General features: G+C 37.4%; 1 protein-coding gene and 1 long non-coding RNA gene across 4 annotated transcripts in view; one reads left to right on the forward strand and one right to left on the reverse strand.

The window, feature by feature from the left end:
• The window catches only part of LOC107739651 (rabenosyn-5), a 15,372-nt gene extending 10,914 nt beyond the window's left edge, over nucleotides 1-4,458 (reverse strand). Inside the window, exons 1-4 of one of the 3 annotated variants that reach the window (XM_016551819.1) lie at nucleotides 4,319-4,458; nucleotides 3,067-3,284; nucleotides 1,119-1,250; nucleotides 853-953 (exon numbers count right to left, since the gene is read on the reverse strand). In XM_016551819.1, coding sequence (XP_016407305.1) covers nucleotides 853-953; nucleotides 1,119-1,250; nucleotides 3,067-3,229 — 396 coding nt within the window. In that variant the 5' untranslated portion in view covers nucleotides 3,230-3,284; nucleotides 4,319-4,458. Of the gene's footprint in view, nucleotides 1-852; nucleotides 954-1,118; nucleotides 1,251-3,066; nucleotides 3,489-4,318 lie in introns of those variants that run through there. The other 2 variants (XM_016551818.1, XM_016551817.1) reach the window with 2 other exon arrangements.
• A 2,836-nt stretch (nucleotides 4,459-7,294) lies between these two features.
• On the forward strand, nucleotides 7,295-7,840 carry LOC107739658 (uncharacterized). The gene is made up of 3 exons (XR_001640019.1): nucleotides 7,295-7,442; nucleotides 7,513-7,673; nucleotides 7,761-7,840. It is a non-coding gene; the product is annotated as an uncharacterized LOC107739658 (long non-coding RNA).
• Nucleotides 7,841-11,106: the final 3,266 nt, after the last annotated feature.

Genomic DNA, 11,106 nt, shown 5'->3' on the forward strand with positions numbered 1-11,106 from the left:
CGAATTTGTGGAGGTTTATTCCTTTTCACTGCGTCTCATATGTTTTTAAAGGCAATCTGTGTGATGGGCGATTCGGCTCTTTGTATTAAGCAATGCATAAATACGTGGTGCTGTTTTGTAATGCACGTTTTTTATAGACAGTTACTTCCTTGCATTGACAATTTAATGTGCTGCATTATTTTGCTAATTGCGCCCTCGGGAAACAAGCCAAAAGTTTAACCTATTTAGTCTGCATATAAAACATTAGAAATGAGATATTTGTTTAATTTTTACTGTGTTTTTGACTGTTAAAACAAAAAAAATATTTGTTGTTTGTCTCAATAAATTGAGTTAATTTAAAAATACAGTGGTTAAATGTAAAAAAAAATTTCTATTGCTCTGTTTTAAAAAAGGTTATAAAAAATGTCAATAATTATGTTATTATGTAATTTCATGCTATGGCCTTTGTGTAGCTATTTAAAGATGCCCATCTAGTTAGAGTGTGTTAATTTCAACATCTACTAATACATTTTTGAAGTTGCTTCTCTTAACATTAGTTAATGAACTATGAACTAACTTTAATGATCAATATATAATTAATATTTAATATTTTTTGTTCATGTACAATGTTTGGTTCAGTACTGTTTCAGTAGTTTTTTATTTATTTTTTAAATAGTAAAGCACTATTTAGTTTTCGTTCAGTATCCATTTGAAAAACTATCTGTTGATTAATCAGTATCGGCCAGTGTGGTCCAACCTAGCTATTGGTATCGGTAAAATCCATTATCGGTTGACCTCTACTTGCTTAGAGTATATCAACAATCATATAAGATGCGACTGAAATTACTAGGAGCACAATAGACAAATATTCACCTTTTCCAGTCGTATAATGCATTTGTTGACTTCAATAACATAATGATCAATTCTTGCAGCTCTTTGCTTCTTGAAGAAATCCAAGTGACTGCGGGTGGCTCCTATTTTAACAGAAGACTTATTACAGTCTGACAATGACAACTTTTGTTAACACCCAATGATACAGGACCAGCTTGCCTTGCTTTGCATCTTATACATTTTTATAAAAAAATCTTGCTTGTCTTAATTTTGTTTTTTAAATCTGTCTTTGGTAGTAAGAATCTTACCGAGCTCCTGCGGCTCCCACATGAAGGGGTCCACTCCTCCATAATAAAATGATTCATAGCTGCTGTCTGTCCGCTCATCTCCATCCCGCTTTAACAGCTTGTCTTTGGCTTTCTTTGCCTTTTGCACCAGGCCTGAGAAAACAGCATGAAAAATGCTTAATAATTGAACACGTCAGTTCCTCCACTTACTGGAAAACTAGGGTGTAAATTGACAACATGGTGTTCTAGAACAGGGGTTTTCAAACCTGTCCTGGAGGACCCTGCACATTTTGTTCATCTCCCTCATCTAACACACGTGATTCCACTCATCAACTCGTTAGCAGAGACTGCAAGACCTGAATTGGGTGTGTCTGATAAGGGAGACATCCAAAAAGTGCAGGGCTCCCAAGACTGGAATTGAGAACTGTTCTAGAAGAATCAGCGCACGCTGCCTAAATACATTACCTTTTGCGTTGGTTTTGGTTCTCAATCTTTGTCTGTATATAAAACAACAAGCTTATAGCATGTCCCCATTTACTATGCCTCAGGTCATAAACCGTTTTAGATGGATGCTGAGGCTTTTTAGGTTGGGTGCAATCTGCTATCACTGGTCCAGTTTATACTGGCTTCCATGGCTGCAGAACACTGTGTTTTCCTGCCAACTGGCAACCTGGTGTGTCAAAATACTATTGGCAGCAGTGGGACCACATAGGCCTTGGCTATGTATTGATGACAGAATTTGGCCCTTGGTGAAAAATATTTGAGGAACTCTACTATCCATCTTATTTTGCAACACAGAAGCAAGCTATTTTCTTTAAATAAGAAAGACTTCCGCTTTGTTAGCCGTTATAGGTAAGTAACTAGAAGAATATCAAAGTGCATTAAACTGTAAAACTAAACCAGTGTGTTTAAGATTATGATAATAATTTTGCAATTTCACACAGCATAACAGACTGTTTTTGTACAGCTAAAATAACTGGAAGAGAATGGCACCGGAAGTCTTGCACACTCAAGTTATAAAGGGCAGTGCTCACGCTTACATTAAAATTAAGGTGGATAGACTTTCTTTTAAATAAGCATGATTTCTGAAGGATCACGTGACACTGAAGACTGGAGTAATGATGCTGAAAATTCAGCTGCGCATCACAGAAATAAATTACAGTTTACAAATATATTCAAACAGAAAATAGTTACTTTGAATTGTAGAAATATTTCACAATAATACCGATTTTGCTGCAAAATAAAGGCAGCCTCGGTAAGCAGAAGAGACTTCTTTTAAAAACATTAAAAATCTTACTGATCTAAACTTTTGAACATTAGTGTATAATACATCCATGTGCATTTATATAATTATTATATACAGTTAAATCAAATTTAACCGTAATCATGATAGTTGCACAGTAAGTCACATCTCGTGCACTTTATACTCGCGAACAACTACATACAAATGTGACCCTGGCTGGAGCACAAACGCAGTCTTAAGTCGCTGTTTGTAGCAATAGCCAAAAATACAAACCATACATCAATGGAAAGCTTATTTATTCAGCTTTCAGATGATGCATAAATCTCAATTTCGAAAAATTGACACTTAAGACTGGTTTTGTGGTCCAGGGTCACAAATCACACCTGGGTCTAAGTATAGGCTACTCAATAAAAGAAGCTTCAATCAAAGCCTCAAATCATTTTCACTGCCTTTATTTTAGTCAGACTTCTTGCAGTACTGGGGTAGTGCACAATGGCCGGTGGGTAAACTGAATATGTTCACTCCCTTCGGACTGGAATCTCACTTAAGATGGGAGAATAAACTGTGAAGACCACTTCTTATGGCACTTACGATCGAATGGAACACAGCTTGTAAAACGTTTAGCACTGTGACACAGGGGACACTCTATTCTTGTTTATTCCCCTGAGTAATGGACTGTGAGAAATGGCAATCAATCTTAAGACTTAAGAGACTATTCCAGCTTACTTTTCAGCTGACCACCAACGTGCCGGTTGTCACCGGAGTGCTCCTCTTCATAGTGGCCTTGTAGCTGGTAGAACGACTGGAGGTCCTTCAAACAGAGAGGGCACAGGAAGCCCTCCTTCACCTCAGCTGAGTCCTCTAATGAGGGCGGGTAGATGGAGGCCATAAGGTGGGTTTGGGTGTGAGAGGCTGGATCCAATGCTTCTCAGTTTATGAGGCACCTGTGTGACAGCACCGGCCATGCCAGACCCTCTCCATCACTCAAACAATCATACATGCAAAAATACATTAATATTACATAACCATGTGACTTCTTAAAATAAAACACATTTACATCATGTTAAATATTCCTAACAGATTCTGTTATATCCCATGGTATTTCCAAAAAAGGGACATTTTATAAAAACAGACACACTTGCCTGCATATTAAATGCTTTGTTTTATTGTCTCCATCTTAAGTATTAAGTAACATTATCAACAACCCTGAAATAAGAAGGCACGGTTTATCTGTCAATCAGATGCACGTTCATCAATATAGCAATCATCATTGGTCCAATTCATTTTTAACAATACAATAAAGAAGCATCATTAAAACTGACATGATCGAACAATGGTCAAGAGTAGAAAGTATTCATAATTTAACATTAACCAAGATGGACAAACGTGCATAAAAAGATATTCGTTAATTCATGGTACTTAATCAAATGGTTATGTATAGCCTACAACTTTGTTGTAAAGCGTTACTAATCACAAAAATCATAAGCCCCATCACAACCCCCCTGAAGGTCACTGCATAAGGTCACCCTGCTTAAATCTAGAACGGTTTCTAATACTAACACCTTTAGAATTACAAATATGTGTTTTCTGCTTGGATCAGCAGGTTATTTATTTATTGTCTTTTGGTGTTTGTTAAAAGAAATAACAAATAAATACAGAATGTTTTCTTATAAGAGAGTTTTTATGTATGTATGTATTTTTATACAAAATGAACATTTTAATAGAAGTTATAGGCACCTGTGAACATCATAACACAGTGATGCTATACAAAAGCACTGGATTATATAGAGACTGGACAATGTTAGTCTTGAAATAAATATCTCACTCAAAAATTATTATTTTTTTTAACCTAAAAGGCTCAATCAAATAAACAAATGTGCAATCTGTCCTCTATTGTAAACATGCTTGCCTGTCTGTTAGTTTGTCAGCAGGCCTAACCTAAATCACACTCAAATGAGAAAGGAATACGTTTATCTACCTTTTTCCTCAGCGATAAGCTTTCACCTCCTTAACAGCCTCTTAAAAGCGAATGCTTAGAGATATCGAATTAAACGCGCTTTAAAAGAACAGTAAAGCGCTGATCATACAGACTATCGTGTGACTCGGTTTACTAGGCGTGATCACAGGAACACTGTTCGTCCTGTCAAAATAAAAGTCCCCTCTTAATGTATAAGCGTCTTGCTGAATTTCTTCTCTCTCTCTCTCTCTCTCTCTCTCTCTCTCTTTCTTTATATGGGTTACATTATAAAATGTTATAAATAATCAAAAGCTTATTTGTCAAAAACTAATGAAAGAAAACATTTTTATTTAACTTTGTTTAGCATTTTAAACGAGTTCAAAAAATGTATTTTATTATCAAGTGAGTACCTGCTGAGAAAAAAAAAAAGCCTAAACTTGGCTGGTTTAAGCTGGTCTTCCAGCCTGGTCATAGCTGGTCATAGCTAGTTTGCATGCTGGTTATAGAGGGGTTTTCACCAGTTCTTTAGCTATTATTTAATTTATTATTATATTTATTTAGTTATCATTTAACTATGGAATTAATAAGATGATACGTATACAGTATATAGATTATTTTTGTATAATTACCATTATACAAATGACATAATATATATCCATATGACAATGACATATATCCCATGACATACTATATCACAAAAAAACAGATTCACTGTGAAGACCTCATCAGCATGACAGCCTTCGCACAGATCCTTAGTGAAGACCACGAGAACCAGACAAGCCCTCTGCAGTCTCTGCACGTGATGTACCCGATCTTCAAGCAGAAGGAACTGGATGAAATATTCAGAAATATATCAGTCCACAGCTCTGACTTGTTATGCAGCCTGGAATTAAGCCACATCCCGTTGGTTCATCTGGCCAGAGAAGAACTGGCACCGCCGACTGAGCTGAGCTGGTTTCTCCCAAGGTTTTCTTCTCCATTTCTGTTACCGATGGAGTTTGGGTTCCTTGCCACTGTTGCCTTTTGGCTTTCTTAGTTGGGGACACTTAATATTTGGCAATATTATCGACTTGACTGCTCAGACTCTATTGGAAGAGAACTGAACTGAGCTGGGCGATGACGTCACTGTTTTCTCCAGACCTGTTTTATAGATGAATTAGACTCATTCCTTAATTTATGGATTTTACACAGTTACTGAACTGAACTGAATCAACAACTATTAATTGATTTCAACTGAACAATGACTGGTTACTATGATCTTTTTAGAGTTGTTTTACAGCAGATTTTTTTTTTTTTGCATCATTGAATCACTATTTCCTTGTCTGTAACTGTAAAGCTGCTATATAAAGTGCTATATGAATAAAGTTGACTTGACTATTCAGACCACGGTGACCAAAAAAAAAAAAATAAAAAAATCATTGTCATATCCATTGACATACCAAACTATGCCAAAATCATGATAGAAATACACACATGCACATTCTTAATGTAAATGTTTCAATCTGCACTGTTCTCTATTTGAACTTTTCTTTTGTACTTCCTGTTTCCATAGTTTACTTTCTGTTTGTAGTCAGTTTGTAGTTTTTCTAGTCTCTGTCATTCCCATTTACTTCCACACGAAGAGTGCCGTTTTTCTCCAAAAATTACCATGATAACAAATGTTATATTGATTTTTTTACAACAGCTCAATAAACAAGAAGTTCATTAAGAGACTTACGTTTCAGACAGCATATTGCCTGTTTTTGCTCTATTTTGCCGACAAAAATAATTCCAAACACAGCCACAGCTCAGTTTTGCGTCTCTGAGCAGCATGATGGCGGTTCGTTCCTGAATGAATCAACCGTTTAAATGATTCGGTTCAATCGCAATGACTCACTTATTAACAGTGATTTGCTGACACCTATTGGTGGTTTTAATTTCAAATTTCGACTATTTTTTCGATTTAAAAAAAAAATTTTTTTTTCATGTTTTAAATCATTTCAAATATCAGTATTCAACGTTTTATGTTTAATATATCAAAACATTATTTATGCATTTGTAATTGCAGGTTAAATGCATTCATGTCTTGCATTAAACAGTGTGTAAATACATCTACTGTAAATGCCACTTCAGACCAAGTGTGTCTGTCTGTGGACTGCAAGACAGGGGCGTAACTTGAAGGGGGCGTAACTTGAACAAGGAGGCGTAACTTGAAGTTGTCCAAATCACACAGAACCACGCGAGATGTCAAAAGGAACGGGAGGGACCTGGCGGCGTGACGCGCAGCGGCCATTTTGAGTTGTTTGTTCAGCGAGGAGCGCTTGGGTTCGTTTAGGACTTTAACAGGAAATTTTTGGAAACTTTGCAGTCCGCAGACAGACCCTTCTCCTTCAGACGCAGATTCTGTGTTGATATAATTTGCTTGGTAAAAGCCCAAATGTCTTGTTATTCTAATTCACTGATTAAATGTAAGAATTTGACTCAAAAGATAATGGACACTTTTAGAAAAAAATAAATAAAAAAAGGCTTTATAAAGGTAAAAATGCCCATAAAGTGTAAAAATCAGTTTAAACTTGAAAAGATTAATTTCTATTAGTGTGAATAAAATAATAATAATAAAAAAAAATTCATTTTAGACACATGATTTTACTGAAGGCTACCAGGATAATTATAAGTGAGTTTATTAAATTCATAAACATAAACTATATCTTCTCTATTTCCAGTTTGTAGCGTGGATCATTCATTGAAATATTTAATCTGATTCTCATGTCTAAGAATCTGTTATCTTGAAAAATAATTTATGCTATTACTGCCCACTGACTTGGTTTTAAACCTATATTATTATCCAATTTATGAGCATTAAAACATCTTAAAATGCACACATGCAGGTCAGGAAAATCAAAATTTTCTTGGGGGAGCATGCCCTGAACCCCCCTACCAATCTCTATTTTGGGACCTCTGTATCTATAAAAACCTGCATACGGCCCTGGTCATTAGCCCTCATGTCTCTCACCTGTGTCATTTTTTCATTTTCATTGTCGTGATTAGTTCCCTAGTGAATTAATTCCTTGTTATCTGCTAAGTTTTGTCAGAATAATATCATATGCAGAAACAGATTTTAGTGATCCCAAGCAGGTATTGACAACAGCAGAATGGATAGATGCAGGTAAGGTAAATATCAGACAGACAGTTCAATTCAGATGAATGGGATGATTAACTTGATTCTCTTTTAACAGGGCAAATTTGGATCAACACACACATACAGAGATACACAAACCACTGGAGAAGCACGGTGAGTATACAGGTTGCAATGTAGAGAGATTGCTGGAGTCAAATGATGGAGATCGCTGGAGCAAACGAAGAAGATTGCTGGAGACTCATAAGCCAAACAACAGAGGTGAGTATAGTAGGTAACTAAGGTAAGGAGTCTGTATCCAGGTTCAAGGCCAGATGAGGAGTGACTGAAGGTGTGTGCCCTATACAGGTCTTATGCTGCGATCCAGACAACTACAATTTCTGATTTTCCCCATCTCCAACTTGGAAATAACGTTTGGAACACCGCTTGACGTTGGACATCCGACCTGTGAACTCGGGGCAGACTGATCAACCCCGACCCCAGCAAGATGTGTAATTTGACATCACTGCTTCCAACGAGCATAGTGTCTAGCTACCTTATGTCAAACTTACGAACATTATTAGACATTAGGTTAATAAAATTATGAATAAAATTATAATATTTTTGCTTTTGGTCAGCTGTTTTCAAAATGAACATCATCATTTTTTCAGTTTTTACCATAATTGACACAAAAGCACAAAAGGGTCTCGTTGTGTCATGGTGACAATGTGTCACCACTGTATTAATGTGATGTGTATTTGACTGGAACTCTCCGAAGTTGGAAATGGGATATTTCAATTCAAATGTTCCCAAATCCAACCAAACAAAATGCAGCTGACATAATTTGTTTGCTTGAACCAAAGCATTCATCTCACTCTTTTAGGGGAAGGCCTATTCCTCATTCCCTGCAAGTACTGATCACCTTGAGGTATTTGGCATGTGGAACATTCCATCAGGAATCAGGAGATTTGTGTGGCGTAAGTGAACCAACTGTGTGCGAAATAGTCCATAAAGTCTGCAATGCTATATGTGAACTGAAAGATAACTACATCAAGTTCCCTGATGCTGCTGCCCAAGTCATCTACAAGGTGGAGTCCTATGATTATGGTAAATTCCCTGGAGTCATTGGCTGTATTGACAGGTGTCATGTTTACATAAAATGTCCCTCTACAACAGATGCTGAAGAGTACCGAAATCATAAAATCTGGTTCTCAATAAATATACAAGGTGTGTGCACTCCCACTATGCAGTTTTCCAACATTGTTGCACGTTGGAAAGGTGCAACTCAAGGATTTTTCAAAACTCCTCATTGTATGCTCAGTTGGAAGGAGCCCAACATAATGGAATCATACTTGGTGACAGTGGGTACGTACAGACCAACTTCTCGTTCACCCCTATCTTCATGCAGTCACACCTGAGCAAAAGCAGTACAATAAAGCTCACATCCACACTAAAGGTCTAGTGGAGCTCTTGTTTGGTGTATGGAAGAGCTGTTTCAATGTCTCAAAAACACATTGCGCTTTGAAACAAGAAGATGCTGTATTGTGATAATTGCAACAGCAGTGCTTCACAATTACATCAAGCATCATGGCTGGCCAGATCCTGAAATAGAAGATGACAATGACCCAGAAATTCCCATAGTTGAGGCCAATATGGACCTGCCTGCAGAATGGACTCGCTTGCAGAAATGCTTTTGCTTTGCAGCATTTCTCACAAAGAAATGCAAATAATTGAAAACAACACTTTTTTATTGCTTTTTATTTTTTATTTCAGAAACAGACATGCCAGGACCTTAAATTGAACAGTGTTGACACTGGTGCTGCTTCATTTTTCTCTGCTCCACCTTTACAGCTAACTCAACATGAAGTATTTTAATCTCCATTTCATGTTCTTCTTTTAAATACTTTAATTTGTGCTCTTGAAATTCCATGGCCAGTTTCTCATGTATGGTCAGTTCCTTGGTCTTTCGGCCCGGATTAGTGACACCATCTTCCCTACTGGCTGCTTCAGATCTAGTGTGCTGACCTGCATCCTGTCTCAGGCCATCCAAGCTCTGGTTGAGATCCTCACATTGTGTTGATGCATTAAAGAACAATATTTACGTTTTTTTATTTATTTTTTTTACATTTTTTTGTTATGGGGTAAAAGAGATAATGAAGAGCAGTACATATTCCCTGAAGTGTGATGATGGCACATGTTGAATGAATGTTGCCTACCAAATGAGGACTGGACCAGCGCCCCATCTGAACTGTCCAGATGGTCATTTTCGGAGATACCAAGACTTTTGAAATTATACTGTTTATACTTATACTGTTTCTTACATTTCTGGATCACAAATATATTTACAGGTAGACCCCACTGTGTTGTGTTACACAAAACAAAGTCAAGGTGACTGATTGTAAAAGTGGACCAGCTTAATAAATACAGTATCTTATCTGAAGTTGTTGGACTGTCCTTCCGCTTACTTTTTCATTTGATTTGAATTTATTGCAAATTTTACTCCAGGCATTGTTGTTCTCAATAATTGGGTGGTTTTAGACAATTTGCTTCAAGAGATTTTTTCAAGTTCAAAGAAATTCTTTGAACGTTTTCTTTTACCTTTGTCCATAGCTTGTTTGCATATAATGTCACGTCACTGCATTGCTGTGGCACGGAACACAGCTGGAGGGCAGGCAGTGGTTTTCTACATAGCAAGCACTATCACAAACTCAAAATGCATGTGTTTTGCATAGTTCATGGTTGCTCAAATTGATCAAACTGAGAAACCACAAGGAGCTTTTATTGTGTACCAAAAGTTGTTCATTTGGGAAAAGCAAAAAATTGACAGAAAAACACAGGAAAAAGTGGCTTGTAAACCTGCATCTGCGGTCGGGAGAAGCTGTGTTGGATAATGCTTGTGTGTGCAAATGGTTAATATATTAAGTTATAATCATTTTGACACAGTCTTGGTCTTCCCAGTCTGATCTAGTTTTCCCTCATGTGTCTCATTCACCTGTTGTTGTTAATTATCTTGTTAGTCCCCTTCTTATTTAAACCCTGTGTTTCTTCCCAGTGTTTGTCCAGTCTTGTCACTGTTTAATGTTTTTTTGCGTTATTATTGCGTTGTCATTAATTAAAATGATTGAACTCTCCATCCTCTTCATCTTCACTGGATTACTACCTCCCGTGACAGAAGACCAGACCAAACACTGAAGTACAGCAGCAATGTTTGAGTTTTTGTTTTGTTTTTTGTATTTTTTTTTGTTGGCAGAATGGATGATCCTGCAGTCCTCGTCCTCTTGCTGGAGCAGGGGGATTGCTCTCTCGAGCCTCGCCACCTTTGTGGGTGCTGGTGAATAACAACTAGCCGCTGACTGCCTGCAACGCAGATGAAGAACTCACCAGCCCCACTCTTGAACCAGAACCCAGCCAGCCATCATCCCAGCGCTGCACCGGCGTGAGCACGAGCCCGCCGTGACCAAAGAGCCTCAGGTAACAGGGTCAATCATCGCCCTGGAGCCTGAGCCCATATATACGTCTGACCAGGTGTGATGCGAGGTGGCCACAATGTTGGAGCGAGTTGGAGTATTAGTGGAAAACGAGGGCATAGAAGGCGGCTGTCAGAATTCACTCGCTGATAAATGCCACACATACTCACGATCCAAATAAGAGATTCATTGTGCAGTTTGGAGAGCTTAATTTATTATAATGGAACATTGTGAGATTGTGATAAACT

This window comes from Sinocyclocheilus rhinocerous, unplaced genomic scaffold (genome assembly GCF_001515625.1).
Source record: "Sinocyclocheilus rhinocerous isolate Xijiao unplaced genomic scaffold, SAMN03320098_v1.1 scaffold435, whole genome shotgun sequence".
Lineage (NCBI taxonomy): Eukaryota > Metazoa > Chordata > Actinopteri > Cypriniformes > Cyprinidae > Sinocyclocheilus > Sinocyclocheilus rhinocerous.